This window comes from Manacus candei, unplaced genomic scaffold, assembly GCF_025592945.1.
Source record: "Manacus candei isolate 608988 ecotype Guabito, Panama unplaced genomic scaffold, ASM2559294v1 h1tg000056l, whole genome shotgun sequence".
Classification (NCBI taxonomy): Eukaryota; Metazoa; Chordata; class Aves; order Passeriformes; family Pipridae; genus Manacus; species Manacus candei.
The window spans coordinates 8,279,653-8,303,886 of NW_026138104.1; the positions used below are offsets into that span (position 1 = coordinate 8,279,653).

The 24,234-nt window shown below is 41.1% G+C and overlaps 1 protein-coding gene and 1 long non-coding RNA gene across 2 annotated transcripts in view; one reads left to right on the forward strand and one right to left on the reverse strand.

The window, feature by feature from the left end:
- APBB1IP (amyloid beta precursor protein binding family B member 1 interacting protein) overlaps positions 1-21,670 on the forward strand; it is a 65,118-nt gene extending 43,448 nt beyond the window's left edge. The window contains exons 10-14 of the mRNA XM_051802401.1: positions 65-175; positions 12,080-12,178; positions 13,075-13,192; positions 17,062-17,159; positions 20,274-21,670. Of these exons, the coding sequence (XP_051658361.1) occupies positions 65-175; positions 12,080-12,178; positions 13,075-13,192; positions 17,062-17,159; positions 20,274-20,807 (960 nt within the window). The 3' untranslated portion in view covers positions 20,808-21,670. The remainder of the gene's footprint in view (positions 1-64; positions 176-12,079; positions 12,179-13,074; positions 13,193-17,061; positions 17,160-20,273) is intronic.
- LOC127477736 (uncharacterized) lies at positions 182-20,294 on the reverse strand. Its single transcript, XR_007907020.1, has 3 exons — positions 17,816-20,294; positions 17,259-17,464; positions 182-2,136 (listed from the first exon to the last, which is right to left on the reverse strand). It is a non-coding gene; the product is annotated as an uncharacterized LOC127477736 (long non-coding RNA).
- Positions 21,671-24,234: the final 2,564 nt, after the last annotated feature.

The window sequence follows — 24,234 nt, forward strand, 5'->3', positions numbered from 1 at the left end:
TTAATGAGTTTCACATCAAAATTCAGTTTGTTCTAACAGTGATGTGCTTGCTTTTCATTTGTAGACATCACGGGATCTGGCATGCTTCCTTCAGTTTGAGAATGTGAATGTGTATTACGGTTATCAACACAAAGTAAAATACAAGGCACCTACAGACCACTGCTTTGTCTTAAAGGTAATGTACAGGAAAAATAAGTTCTGCAAATGTCACACATTTTCTTTTATATGTAAACATGTTTAAATGTGAAGCTCCAGAGACCCTGATGAGATAAAAAGCTCCTGCAACATCATGTGTAATTTTTTCTTTGCTTCATTATTGATCAGCAACATACGTTTAGAACCATAATTTTATTACTGATAGTTTTATGATATGTGTCTACACTACATCTATAAAGTTGTCTTTAAAACAGGAGTGAATATGGTGACTGTTCAGGTGACTGGACACATTTGGACAAATGGCACACAGAGCAGATGTATGATGAGACTGGCAGTCCCTAATGTTGATGTTATGAGCACCATGGATTAGATACTAAAAAGTATGTCTACTTTTTTTGCAGCATAGTCATACCTGTTGAGGGTTTGTTGAACTGAGACACAAAATCTTGCGGGAATAGACCTCTCGTTTGTCATATTTTATTGCACAACTATTTGTGGCAGGAGGGCAAAATACATTGTTCATCCACTCATGAAAATCAATGCTTGCTATTGAATGAGTATCTCACTGCTGCCTTTCCAGGTAGTAGCACTGCAAGTAGGCTGGGAATTTTGCGTTCCTCTCAGAAAAGGAAAAGAAGCCTATGCTTTTCACTTAAATCAGAAAGAAATGAAGCTTTGAGGTTGCAGTAATTTGGCCTTGCTTGCTATCTGTCATTAATACAGATTTAGAATACAGTGGAATTACTGTGTACAAGGCAGAAGATTTGTTGCTGCTTTTCTTTTTAAAGACCTGCAGTGCAAACAAAGTATTAGAAAACACAGTATCTTGCCATCTCAGAAAAAAAAGTAAAGGAAACATTCACATCAGAGGTCACTTATAATACCACATTTCTGGCTGTAGCTGCATACTTACAGCACTTTTTTTATTCTGTTCCAAAATGTCTCCTAGCCTAATTTACATATGGCCAAGCAGAAGTGGTTTATAGATACATACATATTTTCTGAAACAGATGTATCGAATTAACACAGATGAGCAGTTTTAATACTATAGTCCTCCACAAAATGCTCTGCAAGAAGCATTTTATCCTTTCTTGTAAAATAGGGACGAGCCTTCTGAAGTTAACAGGTAAGTATTTCTTCTGAAAAATACAACCTCTAATGAAAAAAAGGAAAAGGGGAGCTGATATAAAAAATAAGGGGAAATTGATTTTCTAAACAGATGACTGGTCAAGGAAGTATCTGACTAATTTAATGACAGTTATTCACATTCTGCTCAGATGAGAATAAAAGCATGATTTTTGAATGCATGTAGCAATGTGTTTAACTGTTCACAATAATTACCGCCATCTTCTGTGAAAAGAGGTATGTTATTTTCACTAGCAATAAGGCACAACTCAACTAAAATACTTCCTTTATTTCATGTGTGATGTTAGTGCCGTACCCTTAATGTGAAATGAGAAGAACAAGATTAAAAGCTCAGTAGGGAAGGCTTATAAATGTATGAAACCTACTTAGCAAGACTGTTTGCTCTGATGCTTCTAAAATGCATTTGCAGTAAACATCATATTGATCAGATCATTATTTTTGAGCAACACGACTTAGTGATGAGTAGATTATTTTACGGTGATTGTTCTTCATTTTAATTCCTACAAATCATCATTTGGTAAATTCCTTATGGGCTCAGTTTCAATCTTGGCTTCTTTTAATGATTGTCACTTGCAGTGGTTGGAGTTGGTCAGGAAGTATGGGCAGGTACTGATATCTTCAAATCTGTTATTTCAGAAGTGGAAGTCTCTCACTTAGGGTGGCTTTCTGACAGTGGTACAATGGAGAGTTTAATATTTATTATAATTTCTGTATATTAATTTGAATTCTACATATACCTTTTTGAAGGCATGCTGCTGCAGTGAGTTCTGTCATATCCTTCTCTTACTTTTGGAGGTTGGAGCTGAGGATGTCATACATCTTGAGATCTGTGGGCTGAGGGAAAGAACAAAGTTAAAAGTCGGTCTCTCTGATTGGTTGCTTGGTGACACAAAAGTGTATGGACAGTGACATAGAGCCATCTGTCACACTTAGTCACATTTTGTTCCTGTCTGTTTTTATATGGAAGTCTCCCAGAAGAAAATATCTCTCTTGTTGGGAGAAACTTGTCCTGACATGTCAAAGGAAAACAAACCATCATCCTTGATGATTTCTCATCCTGCCATATTTTGAGAATGAAGTCCTCAAGATGAAATGACAGGTGCATTGAGCATTGAGAATATCCTGCTGAATTCAGAACCAGACATAATTTCCCAGCCTTGAGCATTGAGTTGAAAAAAATACTGTATTTACTTCTGACCGGTTAAGCTAATTGATATCCTTACTTCAAGAACAGGGAAATGCCCTTTGTTCATTGAAATGGCAGCAAATGGCCAGTGAGTGGGCTGGCTTGCAGTTGAATATGGCCTCATGCTTGAAGGAAACGTCCTTGCTTTTCTTCCAGTCCCCATTTGTATGATGAGCCTTCTACACAAATAACTAGGTTAAAAACAGTAACATTTGTTCCTGCCTTTGAAGGTCTTGTCTCATATTAACAGGGAGAAAAGATAAAACCTTTCCTTTTGCTGCCCCCCAACCTTGGTCATCTTTATGATGTGTCTTTAAGGAGGGAAGAGCACTCAAGAAATATTACAAGAATGAGCAGAATGAGAATGCATTTTTGTGTCTGTGTGCCAGGCATTGCCAAGAACTTAAAGGAAAGAGGAGCACTATAACTAATGTTAATCTCAACACTAGTGACTTGGTTTTAGTTAGAACAATGCAATTTCTCAGGTTGTCTGACACAGACATGAACAATATGGGTGTTGCCTCAAAGTCTTCATGACTCTGAACATTTGAATTTTCTTTGAATGTTGCTCCACCCTGGATCTCTCTAAATGGGATGTGGGTTTTTTCTCCAGTTCTTTCTCCTAGGCTCCAGTGAGGTGTGGAGCTTGCAGAGACAGTGAGTCTTTAGTCCTAGTGCCTGTCCCAGCTAACATGCATCAAATCCCCAGGAGCAATAGCTCCCGCTTGTCTTGTTTCTTCTTTAATCTAGCCATTTCAACTTCAGTGATCATACTTGGGTTACTTAGCTGATGCTGGCTTGGGTACTGGTATTAGTGTAGCAACAGCAAGATCATGCAGATCATGGGCAGGTTGCTTTGATACTTAGCCTGAAGCTGGGGTGGGTTTTGCAGTCTGTGATTTTGAAGCTGCACCTAGACTATCTCAAATATAAGTATTCTTGTCTGCAGATCCACCCTGTAGGATGTTCCTCTTACAGCTAGAGAAGCATAATGTGTTGTGAATGCTCCTTTCCTATAATTTCTTCCCATTATGTCAGCACCGCACTGTATCTACTACAGTTTACAACAAAAATGGGATGTTTTTTTGCTTCTTTGTTAACCATCAAGACACTGAGGACATAATGGGCAAAAGGGTGGTGTGCCAGAAACTATTTAAAAGCACATCACAGTGTTTACTAGCAAAAGAGAGAGCACTTTGCTGAGCTTATTGAGGAGTTTCCTATCAGGATGATTCAGGACACAACTGCAGTAACGGAACAAAGCAGCTACTTCCTCGTATCAGCTACTCTCAGGCAGCAGAAAGCCCAGCTGGGACCAACCACAAAGGGCACAGCTGGTAGTTGGTGACTGAGAGCAGGATCACCTGTAGCTGTCCCTGGCAGCAGCCCAGAACCAACATGGCTGGGTCCTGAGGATGAGAGTGCACCCTGGCACAGATGCGCCAGTGGACCTGGCTTTCAGGAATTCTTAGACCTTGGGGCAACTATAAAACTTGAAGAACTGTTTTATTCCCCAGTGGCTCCTGATCTGCACTGAGCTCTAACCTTCTTAAATGCAGTTGTTCTATACCACTGCTAAACAGGCCTTCCTCCCTCAAGGGAAGTCCCACATTTAAAAAACAACACAAAGAACCCTGAGCATATTAAAAATAGAGCCTCTGAATAAAATAAATACTTCCAAGACATCTGCTTCTCTAAACATGCAGATTCTTCCTATTTTCTACTTGGCCTAAATGTAATGCTTACATAAATTTCAAGATCACACCCTTTACTTTGACATCGGATAAAGCAAGTCTTTTCTTAACAGAGATCTCCATATGCAGAAAAGAAGAAAGGAAAGGGCAACTAAGTGTGAAAGAAGACTCTCACTCAAACCTGCATCTGTCAAGGTCAGATCTGTCCCTCTGTTCCCAGCACAGTAGGCAGGAGAAGGTCACAGCACAGCTCTCCCTGCCACCCTGTGGAGAGTGCTGGTCACTCCTGGTAGAGGAACAGTGAGGGAACAAAAATCTCTCTCCTTCACAGAAAAAACAGTTTCACACACCTCACACAGCAAGTAGGAGTGGTTTGGTGCCTCAGTTACCTTTGCATTTACAAATGCAATATGTGTAGATTCCCTGTGGATCTTCTCATTCATCATGTGCTGTGTTACATGGGAAATGCTGTGGAAATGGATGAGACCTTTTGTAATTCATTTCATATTCTGAAGCTGAAAGTCCTCAGAACCAAGAGATTCCACTGGGAAGGAATGAATCTGTTCATCGTGCTAGCAACAGCATCTCTTGCACGGAGCAGAAATTGTGAACATAATGTTTATTTTGTGCATTGGATGTCTCTGTGTGTGCATCTGCACACACACTAGTCCAGGAGCTGATTTTGTCACACCATGTTGAAAAATCTTTCAAAGCAGACAAATAGCAAGGTAATCTATATGCAAATTTGCTGGTTTAGTCAGTCTGATGTGCCTGTGACAAAGAGAGGATTTAATTATAGTTTATTGGTGCTGGTTATGCTTGAGTAATCTGGAGGTAATGGTGCATAATGCTGAATTAATCTAGGATGAAAAAAATTGGTTTCCTGGGGATAAACTGAGACAAAGGCAAATCATCCTCTATTTCCACAGCTGGGTACATTTTCCTGTGCAGTTAAAACAGTTAAGTATTCCTGGCGTCATTTGGAAAACAATTTTTTAAAAGAATTCCTAATGATCCAAAGAAATTTGGGATTAAATTTTCAAGAAGAATAGCTTCTGTTTGTAACAGCAGCATCATTCTAGCAGATAATTTGGTATTTAGCTGCTTAGCTCCTGATTCCCTCTTCCCTCACACCTGGTGTGCTCCATCGCAGACTGAGTCCTGTACATAATGCATTCCACACAATGACAGCTAAGAAGGTAGAAGGTGAAAATTAGCAGTGTTTGAGATAGAAAACACTATGAAGAACAACTATGTAGAACAAAGGACTAGTGCAGGAAACAAGGATAGAAAACAGGAGATTTTTTATTTCTTTATGTGAAAGATTTGGAAATTGAGTTAGCAGGAATGCTTCAGGTAAGTGTTTCAGAGTAAAATTCATTGCTAGATAAACTGAGAAAACAAAAGCAGAAATACTTTTTATTGCAGAACACTTTCAGATATGTGGGATTACAGTCGTAATACGTGCGTAGTTTTGCAAGACTAATGTATAAACAATGGGGAGAATAAGGACAGAGAATGAACAGTGAGAAGTGGAATATAATAGCTTCAGAAAATATTATTTCCTGCATAAAGCAGACCTCTTTGGTTACAATGGCTATTGCATATTTTAATGATCTAAAAAATTTGCCTCAGTCATTAGAGAAATGTAGGTCAAAAGAATAATTTCCTGATAATAGGACAGTTACTGTTTTATCTGTGGAGTTCACACGTCTTCAAAAGAGCATTTAAGCCTGATCATCTTCATGCAAGGAGTGCATGGCATCAGAATTTGACTGTTTTTAATAGTTAAATAGATTGCAAATTTGAACTACTTCAGTGTGATTTTTGAAAGGTGTTGAGTATTAATTGTACTTGCAGTCATGGGAACCAGAAGAGTCTCATCCTTTCTGGGAAGCTAGTTCAACACAGCACAAGTTTATCAGTAACAGTTAAGGTATCAAAAAATATTGACCATTTTGTGAAAATTCAGCTGAAAGCCAAAGCTTTTGATCCAAAGTTAGTCACTCTTTATGCTTCTGGCTATTGTTTCTGCCTCAGAAACTGAGCAATGATCCATATATTTCGGGGCAAGGAATCCAATGAGATGCCTGAGTAACTTCAGTTTACTTTTCATCTTCAGTGTTGGAAGAAGGCAAAGAGAAAGAACATTTTATTGGGATAATCTCCAATTTCATGCACACATGGCCTTTAGTCATTTGTTTTGGCAGAGACCACAGAAACCGCATCATTCAGTTCCCATTTCTTCAGGTTTTCAATGTGTTCTATCTTTTTTTCCTTAGGCAAAGAATTTATTTTATATCTGAAAATGTAATCTGTGGACAAATATTTCTTTAAATCTCCTCAGAAAATAACCTCTTTATATTCAAGTGCTTCTGCTTTCTCTATCTCTGGACAGTTGATGCTTATAGACAGTGGGTCATAAGAGAACACTAGATTCTGTTCCAAACCTCTTCAGTGCTTTTCTGGGTGAAACATGGCATGTCCTTTTGAGGTGCTCAGACTCTAATACTTTCGAAATCAGGCTCAATGATGTAATTAATTCATCATTATTAGGAGTTTTGGCATCGACGGAAAAAAGTTCACTGTATTCTGTATTATTTCAAAGTGCTGTTACATTTTTTTAATGGGAGAAAAATTCTGAAGTCTCCTTCTACTTGCATATTCCCACTTTTCGTTCAAACTATGTCTTCTAGAGTGGTTGCTTTTTAAGCAGTTGTATTTTGTCTTTTGTATTTCATTTTGGTGCTGCATGTTTCAGAAGCAAAGGTGCTTAACCTTTCCAGAGAAGATGTTTTCACTTTGCTGTCAGATGATTTTAATGATCCTCTCAGGACACGGTTTACACCCTATAAAAAATAAATTATCTGTCTCTATGTGTGAGATGCATAACATTAATTGAGGTTAGTGCCATTTTACCCTAAAGTACAGTATTTCTCACGTGGCTGTCATGAGTGATATTGCTGTGACCTCTGAATCTAGTTTAGCAAAACCAGGCTTGCATAGTCACTACAGCTCCTTACATCTGTGTGCTGTACTTAAGCGCTCTTCTGAGACACAGGAGTTGTGAAAGGAGGAAATTGGTCCACATGGAATCATAGGGATTTAGGGACTTTCATACCAAGTCAGCATTTCCAGGGACTTCCAGCTGCCTAGATTCTTCTTTGAATTGCTTACCCTGAATCACCATTTTTATGCACTATCTAATAGATTTTGCCTGAAGTTTTTAGTGGCAAGTCAAGCTTGTAAAGGTCAGTATTGACAGCAGAGACTTCTGCTATTTGTACTGCTGAAGCAATTTCATTATGGTACAGTTCTTCCAAGAGAACAACTGCTGGGGTGGGGTGTGACAATTCTTGGCTGAAACATTAGTAGCATAATTTTGTTATGCTACTCTGTAGCGTGCTTCATGGATCTAAACACAGGAAGCCAAATGCCTCCATCTGGGCCACTTAATAATAATCTTCTGTAGATATAAACCTTCAGTACTAAACTTGGTGCTGCTGGTGTTTGACTCCGTGGTCTGGCCTTGCAGACAACTGCTGTAGGCAGCCTCTGCACTGGCAGTATGGAACAGTCCTCCTTAGATGCAATCCAAAGCCCAGGAAAGGTGATGGGGATATTTCCAGTTGACTCTCAGTGGGCCATGGGTCCAGTACAACGTTAAGCTTTATGTGTCATTGATGAATTTGTATGTAAAAAGAGCCAGTGCCTCTGCTGCTTCTTGGAAAGTAAGAGAGGGTACAGTTCTCAGCTTTTACAAAGAGAAGATACAGAGTGTCTGAACAGCTCTGAGATGTCTGACTTTCCTTCTGAGAGCTGAGGGTTCAGCAGCCTGCTAGTTTGGTCCCTAATTGACAGCACATTTTGACTCTGTGCTTAATCATGGTTGCTGACTGAAGTAATTTAATCAAGGAACTGATTGGGGCAATTTGGAGTAGGCCCCACTGGTGAATATCGGTAGTTAAGATGGATTGCCTAGTGGAAACAATAGACAGTAAAAAAATAGGCTAGAGGGTAGCTAGTAAGTTACTCCCATGATGTCCAGCAAGGGACACTCTCACCTTGTTCACTGACAGTTCCCTCTCAACTTCTCAGGATGGTGAGAACCCCAGAGTCTCAAAATAGTCATAGTCAGGATAAGCAGTGAGGTAAGGAAGTTTGCTGCTGATGTCATGTTATTCAGATCATCAAGGAAAGAGCAGATTGAAGAATTCTGGAAGGCCATTGTGAGGCTGAGGTTCGGTGCTTAGTGGTTGTCATATATAAATCAAGCATTAGGAATGATTAGGAAAGACACAGATGATAAAACAGTAAATGTTGCCTTACCATGGCACAAGTTCATGGTTTCTGCTCACCTGTGCAGTTCTGGTTCTCTCATGTCAAAGAGGATGTATAATAAACTTGGAAAAGTATCAAGCAGGAGCAACAAGGATAAGCAAAGGTAAGGAATTACTTTAAATTGAAGGAATGACTGAAAAGACTAGAAGCCTATAGGCTAAAAAAGAGGTAAATTCCCTGGAATATGATTCAGATCTGTAGGCTCAGGGGTGGCATGGAAAGGTGTGGGTAGGGGTCAGGCATTCATGTCTCTTCCAAAACAAGAATGTTACACAAAGCTCTTGGCAGTCAGTTTAGAGAAGAAGGAGGTAGTTCTCCACAGAGTATGTGGCAGACTGTGGAAATTATTGCTAAAAGATGTTGTGGATGCCAGAACTCTTTGTGTTTATTAAAAAGCTGAAGAAGTATCTGGAGGAGAACCTAAATATGGAGAAATCCCATGTGCTTAGAAAATCGCCTGACCTGAAAATAGTTGTAGACAGTGAGAGTCCAGAGAAGGAAGTACCATATATGCTTATCTTGTTCTTTCTCTTCCCCCATTTGTGTCGAAGGCCAGATACTGGGTTCAGGGACCTTTGATCTTTCACAATAGGGATGTTCTTGTGAAACTAACACTTCCATAGAGTGCCCCAGAGGAGAGGTCTGCAGCAGCCCCTGTTGAGCACCCCAAAAGCAGATTGTTATGACAGGGCTGTGTGTATGTGCAGCATCATTTACTTTGTTTGCTCTCTGCCACAACCTCCTCTGCCTTGTTACACAGTGTGGACTCTCTTCCAGATGTTTGCATGAATCAGTTGTTAAAAGATAGAAGTCTTTTATTTTTTCTTGTGCTAAAAAACTGTTGGTAGGTGTGGTGTTTGAAAATGAGGGAAAGATGTAGATCCAGTGGACTTCCTTGTCATGAAAAAGGAGGAGGAAAAAAAGATAAAGCTTGTCTTTTTCCTTTTTGAAAGCTTTGGGTGCCATCTGCTGGGTTCAGTAGGACCTTACACACTGGAGCAAAATTGCTAGTTGCTGATTGAAAAATGCCCGAAGAATTGAATTTACCCAGGGTTGCAGTGTCTTTGTTTGCACCTCCTGGTTCTTTTGTCTCCGTTGATAATAATGTAACGCAGGGGTATGGGATGTACTCTGGCACGCAAAAAAGTGTCTGCTTACAGTTGCTGTTTTAAGGTACCATTCAGACTGAATTCTCTAATGATTTTCACTGTGTTTGGTCACATAATGGAGAAATGGTGGAAGGTAATAAGGATTTTTAGGCATTGTGTCCTGGCCACATATTGCAGTAGCAGAGCCCACTCTGAGCAGCATTCAGGCTGTCTGAGTCTGCAGGAGATGAGGGGCTGATGCTGGGAGCTGGAGAAAAAGCTGTTTGTCCAGGGGCCTTGTTACTGCCTCCATTTGATACATGACAGAGGTGTATAAGAGCAAGATACAGCCCCGTATGTTGAACTGTGTGAAGGGGTGGTGTGCGAGTGTACCAGGTGGGTGAGGGTCCTTGAGGTGGGCATGGTGCCTGCTCTGCAGTTAAGGCACCTGGAGACAGTGAGCTGGCATTTCTAGGCTTGCAGTGTGAGATGTCCCTAGCTCTCAGCTTTGGAGTGCTCCAGAGCAACGTAATAGAATAGGATAGCCATGGGCCCTTCCAGAGGGCTGGAGCAGACTTCGCATATTTGTTGTCCAGGGGAGATGGTCAGCTGTGTGTTTGCAGAAAAATGGCCAACAGGACGACCTGTGTGAGCAGGTGAGTGCAAACACGCAGGGACCTGTAACACAGGGACTGCCTTGGGACTCATCTGCCACTGAGACCTCTCAAGAGTAATATCCCTTTGGTTTTTATTTCCTCACAGTTATCTCCCTGGTGTGTTCATTCTTGCTCCTTAATTTGATGATGCAGGGATTTGGCAGCAATACAGCCTTGTGCAGTCCCATCCTCTCATCCATCCCTTGCCACTCGTTGTCTCCTCAAGCTACAGTGGCCCTTATCCCCATGCCCTGTGTGAGGTCATGCTGTGTACTGCTGGGTTTAAAAAAACCCAAAAGTACAGCATGATGAAATGGGTTATATTTAATCAAGACCAGTTCCCTTTTTTTGGAATCAGAGTGTGGCCTCATGAACAGCTGGGTCAGCACAAGCAAGGGAAGCCTGATGTCTTCAGTGCTGAGGGGAGAGCAAGGGAAACATGGTTGAGGAGCAAGGCCTCTGTATTTGGCTCTGCTTTTGAACCCCTGGATCACCCAACTGTGGACAGGGGTGTCCTCTGTGCCAGGATGTCCCAATCACCAGCAGGCATCTGTGGAGACATCTGGCACCTACAGGAGCCCAGGGCTGGCAGGCTGCTCACAGCACTCTGCACTGTGAGGGATCCTGCCATATTCTCCACCTCCAGCACTGCTCTGCTTTGAAAGGCACTTAATGATAGGTATAAACCCAGGGTCCTTGCTGCTAGGTGTAGGTATGCCTCGAGTTTTTAACTGCACTGGCTGAAAAGAGAGCGGTGTGACAACAGTGGATCCTTGGAGTGTATTTGGCTATTCTTTTGTGCATTCACGGTATTTCACTAAATGTGTACTTAAAATTTCTAAGAATATAGATAGAAATGAACATGTAAATAAGGGATAATTAAGCCTTTTTCTTTGGGTTCATTCTTTTCCTTGCATATCAAGAGATCACAGTATGTTATTCAATCCAAGTTACTAAAGACTTACATCCTTCTCTGCTGTAGCAGGGAAACCAAATTCCTTCGGAGACTTTGGGAGAATTTTCAGTCCTAGGCAAGTAGGCAGCCCAGCATTTTGGTGGTCTTTGAGTTGGAAAAGTATGTCAGCACGTACCAGTACTACCTTGATCAGTAAGGGGAAGAGATCCTAACTTTTGTCCAAAATTAAAAAAAAAAGGTTTAAAAATTGTATAGGTTTCTGATACAAACAAATGAAAAAGAATACTTCAGGTGGAGTTGCACTTTGAATCATCATCTATCTAGAACATATCACAGTTTTACATAACTGTTGTAAACAACAGCAAGAGTAAAGCACAATCAAAATGTATAGTAAGAAAGCTAGAACTCAGCCCGAAGAAAGGCAGTCAGTTTGGAAGAAAAATCTGTTTCAGCTCAAAGTTTATGCTTAAACAAATTTAACATACTCTTTGAAAACTAATTATGTTCAGCATTCAGTCTGGTTGCCTTACATATGACAAACCACAATGAGAAACAGACTTCCTTCCAGTGTTTATACATTGAGTGTTAGTCCTTGAACCCCAGAGCATTTGTAGACTTCATTGAACTCTAGACCACTGTTACATTTCTGTAGCCCTTGAATTCATATTACAATGCATTAAAATTAATTGAAGCAAAAGCTGCCAGTGGCAACTTATGTATAGTTCATAATCACCATCTTTTTTATATTTTCTTATACTCTGTTTTTGCTGTGTTTTTTTTTTTTTTCAAGTCATCTTCATGTTGTTTTCCCGCAAGGTCACTGTGCAGTGCCTCAGACTTTTGTATAGTGATTTAATTTCTGTGTTTGTCTTATTTTGTGAATTAATATCTTTCAGCACCCCCAGATTCAGAAGGAGTCACAATATATCAAGTACTTGTGCTGCGATGATCGAGCAACCCTGCATCAGTGGGTAACAGGAATAAGAATTGCCAAGGTGAGATTAAAAGTAAATTTACTTAAGTATGTTTTCTGTAAAATCTTGTCTTCCTCAGGTTGCTGACTGTCATCACCTCAACTGGAAATATTGTGACAAGAATGGACATTCATGCTAATTTTACCATAGAAGGATCAGAAGTGCATGATGAGGATGGATTTGCTCAATGTCCCTGTACTTTAGTTATCAGTGTATTTATCTTATTAACACAAGAGTGAGCTCAGTTGCTATGAAACTCATGTACTCATAAAACTTACTGCACAGTTATCTGGCTCAATAATAATACCCTCTTCAAGAAGATCCTAATTGACAGCCCATTTTGTTTTGCACAAAAAATTAGAGATGGATTTATACATAGCCTTGGTACTGGCTGTAGCTTCCTATACAGTCCTGCTTCTCTCAGCTGTTAGTTTGGGGTTTTTTTTATTCCAGTTCTGCTGCAGGGTGACATCCAGCAAAGGTGTGGGGTGAACATCAAATTATTTTGTGTCTTACACTGACAGAGCTGTTTGCTCTAGAGCCTGTGATTCAATGTCTCAGGTCTCCAGTTTGAAAATGTAATACTTGGAAAAAGATTGGAAAAAGATATTTACTGAGAACTGTTGGTTTTAAAGCCAAGTTTCAAGAATTTTACAAACACTGAAACAAACATAAAATGTAAGAATGGTATCAGAAGGACTGTGTTAAGTCATGGGGAGTCATGTTTTACTGTGTCATTACAGAGATGCTTTCCACCTGGCCCTGTACAGAAAAGGGCACACCACTTGTAGAAGGTATTTTTTAACAAAACTGAGTAGGAAGAAACAGGGTCAGAAAAGTAGGCCAAGAGCAAAATGAATGCTTGGCCTATGTCATGCCTAACACATGCTCATTTTATTGTTTTGATTGTTTTGCAGTATGGCAGAACACTCTATGATAATTACAAATGTGCAGTGAAGAAAGCTGGCTTGTCCTCCCTGTGGGCAAATCAAAGAACAGTGGAACCAGCTGCCCCTGCGGGATCCTCATCAGCAGGTACCGATGCTGTCACAGCAGCTGAAGTCACATTTATTGCCCTCTTCTGTTACCATCAGTGTTGCATATAGTCTTTGTTCAGAAAACTGTCCTACTGATTCAGCAAGATAATATCTTGTTGTAGACAGGCCAGTGGTCTCTCAGCAGCAGAGCTCTCACTTTAAAGTTAGAATTTGGAAAGACAGTTCACTGAAGATCAGTTTAAATCTGCATAACTTAATAGGGTATTTTTCTGTTGGCATCTTTATCCTCTGTCTACATTTTACAGACTGATGGTCCATGTCTTGAAGCTTTCTGTTTGCCCTTCTCTACACTGGCTGTTTTGGAATTTTTCTTTCAATTAGTAAAAAGGTTTAGTGGGATATTCAGAGATTGATCACTTCAGAAAGTGATTATTACAGGATGAGCCACTCTCTTTCCTAGCCTTTCTCTCATTTGCATGGTAACAATGTGGGTGTTAAGAGAAGGACACAAGAGTAAGAAAGGATTGGGTTATTTTCTAACCTTACTTTTCCAGTAGCTTCATCATGCTGCTGTTACCAGTCTTACTATGATACAAATACAACAGTGCATGATACTAGCTGTAACTTCCATGAATGTTTTTCGTTTACATGCTTAAGATATCCTTGCTTTGTTAGGAAGGGCATGCTGGCCAAGTACTTACTGTTGTCATAAGACAGTCAAAGTCAAAATCAGTGTTGGCAGTTAATATTCTGACTTCTCGTGTAGACAAGATCCTCCAGTCACCTTTCTAAGCTTTCAGTTCGCCTAGTCTTAGTACATGTGAGATACAGGGTGGTCTTCCTACTGTCCCTTGGAATCAAATCATGTTAATAAATGGATTTCTGGGGTGGGAAGACCCAGTAACAGACTGTTTTGAGATCAGGGGATTTTCTTATGGTTGGGGGAGGGGGTTTAGTGGAGTGAGGGTGGATGGGACAGTCATGGAACATTTGTATTCTGGTGTTGATAGCAGTAGAGAGAGGGCTGGCCAGTGGGGCTCCAGGCTGATGCTGCAATCTGGAGAAGATATAGGCAGGACTGAAGCCTTATAAAGACTATATAGACATCTGTGTGACTTCAGCTCCTGACTAGAATCCATTAACACTGCATGTATTCAATAGAATATACTGCTAATTTTAACTAATGGATTGCATTAAATGGTTAAGTAGCCTAGAAAGATTTTAGTACTGTATATTGTCTCTCTGGAAATATCTCTGAAGGATCATTAGCCTTCTAATTGAGGCAAGTCACTGTGATTCTGGCAGTCTTACAGTTATCAGTGCTGCCCTGTTTAAAACCTGGGGCCCAACTATAATACTAGAACCTGAACTGCCTGACTGTGAGCAGTTGTTTGCATGTTTTGGAAATGGAACAAAGCATGTTTTCTTTTGTTTTCAGATGGCCCTATAGCCATTTGTATGGACTGATTTCAGTATAGGCTAAAATCTGCTATAGAAAACTACAGTCCTGTGTGAGTTTAGCAGGGGCTGTACTCTGTTAACTTCAGTGGCTGCCAAAGGAAGGCAGCTGGGACTTCTGTTCTCACATACCATGTGGCCACTATTCCCTGGACACTCTGCTGTAGCCAGCATTTGTGTGTTCACATATACCCCAATCTGTGAAGTCTGTGGTTCTGAAGTGTCCCAAGTGCCAGGCACATCTCAGGCAAAATATGTTGTTTCCCTCTCTGCCTTACTGTCTTTGGATGCTAAAAAAAATGTATGTAGTGGTCCTGCACAATATCATGATGTTTGAAAGATTAAAGAAGTTGCTTTATTCAGATGTTCCTCATCACTACAAGGCTGAATATTTTGCATTTCGGTATCTATATTTTGCCTTCTATTTGGACTACTTTTTTTTTCTTAAAACAAATACTAATTTACCATAAAATTTTGGAGGCATTGACTTGCAAAGAATACTATAACATTTGAATTAAAAATAAAAAAGCCCACGTGGACTCACATATTATATTGGCTGGGAGTCCATTAGCTGGCTGACTTTGTATGTGATAGCATATGTGGAGGTATGTGGCAGGAGATGATAGATCAAGTGTTGCTTTCAAGTTTTACATTAACAGAAGAAGAAACAGATTACTATGTCCCAGCCTTCTGGTATATCATATTTGCCAAGTAGAACATTTTGCCTTGCACTAGATAGAGTGGATGTCTCTCTGCTCTCCTTCATTTAGTTAGATCTCAGTATGACTGAGGGCAGCAACATCTTTGAGCAGTGTGAAGACCAGACTCTTGCTCTGCTATGGACAGCAGACAAAGGGAGGAGAGACAGTAACTTGCTTTACTTGTGGGCACAGCCACAGAACCCAGGGATTTACATTTCCTTCCACTGAGCACTTACAGCCACAGGGTTAGTTTTCTCTTCGTTGACTTTTTTGTTAGTCCTTCAACAAACACAAGACTATAGTTTGAATGATCCAAATGGTACTTTGGATCAAATAATGCTGAACAACAATGCAGGCACAGGCACAAAATATAAGGACTTCAGACCACTTCCTGTCATTCCCGTGAAGCCTAAATAGCCCTAGTAAATTAGGTACATTATAGAGTTTGTCTTACTTCTCTGCCAGTCATGTAATTTGCAGGCATGGCAATAAAATTAATTTATTCTATTTCTTACCACAGTCATGGAACCTCTTTGCTAATCAGTAAAGTACACTTCAAGATTAAAGCCATCACTGTTCTTAGATTTACACTGTAGACAGCTAAGGGTTCACTGGCATCTGAGAAATACATGAGTGGAACTTTAATGGATATCAGAACTGTAAATTATAATAGAGCTATAATAGGCAGTCATTAAGGTAAAACATATCCCTAGGCACCAAAGCTGTACTTTGACATGTACAGCTTCCAAAAATCCTACACTAAACTGGAGGGTTTATTTAATCCTCATCAGACTATACAGGGGCCAAGGATTTTTCATAAGTTTGTCCTTTGGTCTCACATTCACTTACTCCATTTGACAGCACCAGGTTATTTATGCATATCCCTTACACACGCAGGAATGGTGGGCAGATGTTTTGCAGAGCTTTAACTTAGACAGGCTGAAGGTCTGCATTAATCCGAGAAGACAGTGAAGTTCACAAATCTTCCTGACTACAAATGGGGAGAAGTTTAAGCTGTTATCTCATTGACTAAAGAAAGTGGATCAGCCCCTCTGTAGGACTTCAGACCTTCAGCCCCCATGACTGATTGATATGAAACTGTGGCACTTTTAGTCTTTAGTCTAAATTAAAGGGAAAAAAAATGCCATAAAAACAGAGAATATGGTAATACTACACCACACTACAAACTTCAAAATGCTGTTATGAATGACAGATATTCAAACCGCGGCAGGCCAGAGTGTGGACTTTAACTATGCCAGTTAGATTTCTGCTTAGCTTCCCTTCCAAAGCCAGCTTCCCATCTCTGTTCCTGCATCAGCCTTAATGGTCCCCTTCCATAATCACCATTTACAATAGTCAGACGAAAAAGCTCTTCATTTGTCAACACCCGTACACACTCTGATAATTTCTGTCACATCTTCTTAATTCTGCCACTTGCACTTCCTGTAGGATTGTCAGCCACAGCCATGGAGGCATATGGACAGGTATAGGTTTTAATGTAAGGTACTTTGTTTATTTTCCTTAAGTAATTAACTGAATATGAAAAGTCACAAAATGAGCCTGAAGTAGAAAACAGGTATCTATATGCATTTTAGTGAATTATATATAAAACTCCTATAACAAGTGGTTCCTTGTGAAAATTGTAAAGACATTTTTATAGCCTTTTTCTTAGTTGGCTATTCCCTGATCTGTTTAATATCACAAAAATGTAACACTCTCTTCCCTTTCTCTCCTTCCCTCATCACAGGTACTGTTCAATCAAATGGACAGATTCCCCAAATTACTCGTCGTTTCAGTGCAGAATTTCCGGACACTCAGAAGAAAGTGGGTACATCAGAGGCACAGGTGAGCAGTGCACTAGTTAAATGTCACCTGTGAACCAGTTCTTCAAGTTTGATTTTTTTCACCCACTGTCTTCCCCCCTCAAAGTTCCATTGTACTTACTATGAAAAGGATTTGGCTCCTGGGAAAAGTGGCTGATTTCTTCTGCCCTTCCTTGTGCTTTGCACACTGCAAACAGTGTGTGTGCTGCACAAGAAGCCAGGAGCCACTGGTGGGAGGTGAAGGCACAGCCACCACCACTTCTGTTCTTCAGAACAAGCAGGAATAGGAATGTGCCTATTGGGATTATCTCAAAGTGTCTTCTGTCTCTGCCAGAAAAAAAGGTCTTGCCTTAGAAACACGAAGTATACAAATAGTGTTTTCAGCAGGAAACACTGCACAGCTGAAGAGGAGCATGTAAGAAAGGAGAAAGTGTGAAGAAGTAAGGGAAAACATTACTTATTTTCATTAGGCTTTAAATGCATTCCTTGGTTAAGCTCCAAATTTTGTGTGCTTGTACCGTTTCTGGCTATAAAAATATCATAGGGTACAGTATGACAACTTCAAAAACATCCTACAGAAAAAAGTGTGCATTTGTTTGTAGTTCATTATTCAACCTCTCCACCATGCAGGAAGTGCACAGGACAAATGAAATTCAATTCCTAGAATTTTTCTCTCACCTGCATTACATGTCCTACACTTCCTGTTTCTGTCTTTGAGTTCCTCCTTGTTTCTCTGTTCTGGACCCCACTTCCTCTGGAGTAGATCACATTCTCAGAACTCAGCCAGCGGTTCCCTCCTCTTGTGTCTGACTTACTTCCATCTTTGTAGGCAAGGAGTGAGGTAGAGGAGGCATATGCATTATATTTAGCTAATGCCAGAATTAGTGCTGCTGACTGCAGGGGTGCAGAGCACTTTTCTCTAGAAGAAGCAAACAAACAGGAAGAACTATTGGATCTGTGGGCAGTCACAGGGCTTCAATCTCACTGGATTACAAGAGATGTGGTGGGATAGCTCGCATGACTAGAATGTTGTCATGAACAGCTACATGCTGTTTAGGAGAGACAGACCAGGAAGGCACTAGGGTGGAGTTGCCCTTTATGTGAAGCAACAGTTGGAATGTATTGAGCTCTGTCTTTGTGAGGATTATGAGTGAGTCAAGAGCTTATGGGTTGGGATATGGGCACATTAGTAAGGGTGACATTGTCGTGGGTGTGTGCTACAAGCTGCCTGATGAAGAGGAGGAAGTGGATGAGGCCTCCTCCAGGCAACTAAAAGCAGTCTCAAAGACACAGGCCCTGGTTGTTGTGGGGGGCTTTAACTACCCTGACATCTGCTGGAGAAGCAACACAGCGAAGCACAAACAGTCCAGGAGGTTCCTAAAAAAGCACTGATGACAACTTGCTGTCATAGGTAGTGGAGGATCCCACAAGGAATGTGCTGCTTGACCTTCTACTTAGAAGCAGAGAAGGCCTCGTTGGGCATGTGAAGGTTGGGGGCAGCCTTGGCTGTGGTGACCATGAGATTGTAGAGCTCAGTACTGAACAAAGAAGTAGCAGGACAGTGAGCAAGATTACAACCATGGACTTCGGGAGAACTACCTTTAGCCTCTTGAGGGATCCTCTTGGAAGAATCCCATGGGAAAAGGCTTTGCAAGGAGGATGGGTTCAAGAGAGTTGGTCAGTATTCAAGGTTCACCTTCTCCAGGATGACCCTGCTTGAGCAGGGAGGTTGGACCAGAAGACCCACTGTAGTCCCTTCCAACCTGACCTGTTCTGTGATTCTGTGATTGGTCTCACAGCCCCAACAAGCCTGGGACGGAAGGATCGAGCTGAAGTCTTTCAGGGTGTACTGTGCTACAGTTAGAGCACTAAGCTCACTGGATCTCAACTGATAAAAGAGCATAGCTAGAAATGAAAGCTTTGTTTTCAGGACAGCAGACTTCTCCACATGTCTACAAGAAAAAATATTTGTGTAGTAACTGTCAACAGCTACCAGTTCCTACCTAAAAAAAAAAAAGAATTCAGATTATCGCCAAATGGACTTTATTTATCTTCAGTGTCAACTAGCAAACACAATTTAAAAAGAAAATCCACCTAAAATTTTGTCAAAGTTAACATCTCCATAATGATTTGGTATCCTACATTTTATTTTTCTTAACTTGTATGATGGATCCTTTTAGTAATTTTTACTTCAAAAAAGTTGTCAAAGGGTTGGAATGTCTCATGTCCTTGGGTAACAAGTAGTCATGGGTAGCACTTAGTGGCTTCAGGGACCTGTTTGTTGCATTTTGAACTCAAAAGCAGAAGCAGTGTGTGCATGTGCCTCGTCCAGGAGGCAGAAGACACCTTCTCCAGGCTTGTCAGTGGCCCTTGCCAGGTTGTCTGTGGAGAATCTTTCCCTGCTGTGCTCCCTCTTGCACAGAGAGGCCCAGGCAGTAGCCTGCGGGTCAGGGCATGTCACACCACACTGCAGAGTGCCAGGGACAGAGAATCCAGGCACTTTAAATGCCCAAATCTCTTCACCTTCTTCTCCATTCACTGCTGTTGTGCCTGATGAATTTGGCAGAGAATTTTGACTTCATTAGTTTAGCTTTATCCAGAGATCCAGCCATCACAGATAAAAGGGGAGCTGGAGATACACAATGAGGACAAGATCCAAAATTACATCTGCTTTTTATGTTCTTAAATCTTGCTCAGTATTTTGGGATGTAAAAACACAGCACAGGTTGGCAATTTTCCTTAAGTTCTGAGGGAATGAACAGCAGGATGGAACATCAAGAAAGTATCTTTACTTTCTTGTTTTAGTAAACGTCAGGTAAATAAAGATACTTACTTGATGTTAGTCTTACTAACTGCAATTATTTGAAATTTTAAAAGCACTCATCTTGTGCTAAAGCACTTGAAGATGCATTATCCATACTGCCAACAGGGGGTTTTCCACTGTCAAAACTCTGTGGGCAGCTCGGAAAGAAAACAGAATACTATTTTCACTTTTCAGACAAAATATACTCTACTTTGTTTCACTCTCTACTACACTTTTCTTGTGTTTTCACATCTTTTCACTGTTCTTAGGCAGTGGCATTAGTTTACACATTCACTGACTGTGTCTGTCCTTTTATTTTTCTGCTTATTTAAGGCTAAGTCAAGTAACATCAGTGCACCTGGCATGGCACAGTCATTTCTGAGGCCACAGTCAGTCCTGATTAAGAGGAACTCACTGCAGCCTCCTCCTCCACCTGAAAGGCGATCATCTGCTATTTCTTCTTCACCAATTCTACCCCCCAAAGTGAAACGAGACAGCGGCATTTTCCTAACAGATCCAGAGAGCTTTCCAGCCCCACCACCTACACTGATGATTGATTTTCCACCACCACCGCCGTCTGATTTCTGTGACCCACCTCCTGATTTTGTGCCTCCACCACCACCAGTCTCCAGCAGCAGTAATGGAGACCTGCCAGTGCCCCCTCCACCTCCACCTGTCTCCAGTAAGCCGCCACCACCTCCAGCAAAGAAACCTGTGCCTCTTCCTCCAAAAAGGCTAGAAAACACAGGAGCAGATGGAGAGCCAAGGTCAGCTGGGCCACCTCCCACTGGGGCTGGAGGCAGGCAAGCAGATTTCATGTCTGACCTAATGAAAGCTCTTGAGAAGAAGAGGGGCAACAACTCCTGAACTCTGGGAGCAGGTGGACTTCAAGACATAGCTGGTTTTGTGAGGCATCATAGAAGTGCACGCTGGATCAGGCTCTTCCAGGAGGAATTCTCCTTCAGAGTTCCTTTTGGGGGTCTCAAGAAGGTGGGGTGCCCTTTGTCCCCCTCTTTGTCTCTAGAGCCTGCTCCTTCCCCCCCTACCATCTCACCACCCCCTGTTCTTGACTCCCATTCCTGCACCAGGCCAAGGTAAGAATTGACTGGAGAGTCTTGCTTCACTCCACAAGGACAGCCAGGGATGGTGGAGCAGCACTCCAGAGCCAGCCAGCAAGTGAAATGCATCTTCTGTGGCTGCCTCTCCTAGTGGAACTGGAGCTAAAGGAAAAATACAACAATGTTCTCATGTGAATTTTGAGAAGTGGGAAGATCCCTTTTCACAGAATTGCCCTTAAAGGTTCTTTATTGAAAACCCCCCCGCCTATGGGGATGTTTTTTCCAATAAAAAGACCCTCTTGAAAAATGTTTTAAATAGTCTGTCTTAAAAAGTAAAACCTCAGCTAGATTATTCTGAGATGCATGTCAGGGCCAGGACCATTTCCAGACAGTGTCACCCCAAATGTTACACACTCCTGTTTCTATATGTAACTCAGTCATACCTGTCAGCATTTTCAGCTGCTGTCTTGAAATCTCATTTATTTGGTTAACCTTAGACAAATAAAAATGTTTATTTTGAAATCATGTATGCTTCCCTTGGTAAGCAGGATTTTTCTTCTGTTGGTTAACATTTGTCTTCAAACTCTACCTAGAAATAATCTGTCTTGTGAAAGACTTTGTAATTATCTTGTACCTGATAGGAATGTCTCCTCCTACAATTTTTTCATTTGTTCTCCCCATGTAATTGTCCATTGTTCATTTAGGAAGCATTCATTGTTAGTTCTCAAATAAAAGTAGCTTCTATTTTACATCTGCACAAAGTGTCACAGTTAATGAAGAGGCGTTTTACTGCCAATTGGAATGACTTAAAATATTTTTAAAGAATTTTTCCCTATACCTTCTAGTCTTTTTTTTTATAATTCCAGTCTTTGCCTCTTCTCATGCACACTTGATCTTCTAAGATAATATAAATAATATATTTCTGTATTTTGAATTAGAAAAAAGCATAACAAGCAAAATGTGTTTGTCAGAATGGATTCCTAGGTCCAGAAGTGGTGGTGGAGGCAAGAGAATGACAAGCTGGTGGCAGTGCCACAGCCTGTGAAAGTTTTGGGTCACCTCTAGTCTTATTTTTGGCTTAAGGTTGGTTTGTCAATACCCACATCCATGCGTAACAAGCTTGGCAGAAATAAGAAGGCTGTAACCAGTGCTTGATGTTGAGGAGCCAGACCCCTGACAAGTTGGAGCAAGGCAAGGTAAAACATGCCCAGCTCCACTAGAAGGGGTGTGTGGTACCTGGTCAAAGTAGAAAGTGCAGGCTCTTGGACAGAGCTGGAGTGGAGGGTGGTGTTGGATACAAGAGGAACTTGGGGATGCACTGAAGCTGTTGCAGAACTGAGATGCTTCAGCCAGGGAAGTGCCAGGTAAGTCACTAAAACAAGCTTCATGTGACTTCCCACAGCTGAATCTGTTCTCACTTGAGACAAGCTGAAGCTAAGGGATGCTTTTCCTGCAGGAATCACGCCCATCAACACAGTTACTCAAGTACAGCCATGGGATAACCACTCTGTTTCCTCTTTCCTTTCTTTGTCAGCAGTGTAAGCATTGCATATGGGGAGGGGAGATGTCTCACGACTGCTGGTAACCGTCTGTTGCTCTGCAGCCCGTGGCTGAGGAGCTGGCATTGGTGGCACGACACTAGAGCTTGTACACCCCTGTCTCTACTGCTAAATAAAGAGGAGCAGGAGGATGCAAGCTTGAGTGCTGGCCCAGTGCTTTCCCACACTGCCCAAGTGGGCCTAAGCACAGTCCCAGACACAACTCAAGGAACTGCCCAGGACAGGCACATTCCCAGAAGACAACATGGACAAGTCTAAAGCAGTTTTCACTCCCCACACAGAGATCCGCCATGGTGCAGCTGTGGCCAGTCAGGGCACCAGTTCATGGGCCAGGGGACTATTTCCCGGCCCTCTTACTTCCCAATACAGAGTCCATCCAGCTTTTACTGGTTTTCTAGCTCCCTTGCTTTTCCTGAACTAAGCAAAAAGTTCTCACGAGGAGAGTGGTGGGTTCTCACTGTGCCCACCACTAACACAAATGTTGCCTGGAGGTTTTTAATTGACATGCTGGGCCATTCAAAAGGTATCTTGGCACCTTCAAACAGCCAAACTGGGAAATGCTCTTGAGATCAGTGCAAGGGCTTATAAGCTTAGTACGAGCCTTAAGTTAAAAATGCAGGGGGAAAATACTAACTAGCTAAAAGTAGGAGTTAAAAAAAAACCAAAAAACCAAACCAGAAAAGAGGATTACTGTTTCCCAATCCCTTTCCATATATAACTGAGGTAAGTGTTATGTGGAATCATTCAAGAGCTAGGTGTCATTTTCTGACAAGGTGTTAGGAGTGCACATCTTCAACACAGGTGACAACAGCTGTCTGCTATCCAGCTATTTTTAAATCAAATGAATTTTATGAAATATACACACAGCATCAAAATAAAGTGGGACATGTCCTTAGAAAAATGTTGCACAATAAGCTAATTTCTCTGATTCAAAAAAGCACTGAGACTTCTACAAGGCTTTTCCAGCATTCACTCTTCTCATCAGAACGCTCAGCCTCTCGCTCTATTTCCTCCCTTCTTTTTTGTTACAGCACAATAAACTCAATTTTATACAATTTACATCTGCAATCGTAACTCTTTCACTTAATCTTACACAAAAGAAGTTGAACTTTCTTCAAAACAAAAAAGAATTAAGGCCTACAGAGAACTCCAGAAATCAAATAAAATGCTGTGATAATTAGACCTCTATCAACTACTTTGTGTATGTACATGGTAGCACTGAATTTCTGAAATGTAAGATTTAAACTCCATTCAAAGAACAAAGCTGCCATCTTAATGATACACAATTATTTAGCTTGATCTGGTACCAAAACATGCTGCAAAATACAAAAAGATAGTGTAATTCAAAGCATTTGTAAAAATAGAAGTTAATCCTTCCACCTCTATCTAACCTATTGCCATACAAATAGTCTGTAGATGATGGCTGTATGTATATCACTAGAGCTTACAGTATTTTGCAGCATGTTATTTTTAACCTTTCTCCATACCTCAGATGGAAACAGTCTCAGCAGCTGCCATCTCCTTTGGGCTCTTACATCTCTAATCTGGAAGAAGGACCTCCTTCAAGACATCGCTTTTTCATCAGTCCTTAGGATTAGAAAGGTTAGAGTCATGTGGAAAAGTCCATATGTGGGGGATCAGCACTGCTGTCCCTTCAAAATTGTCCTCCAGTACAGA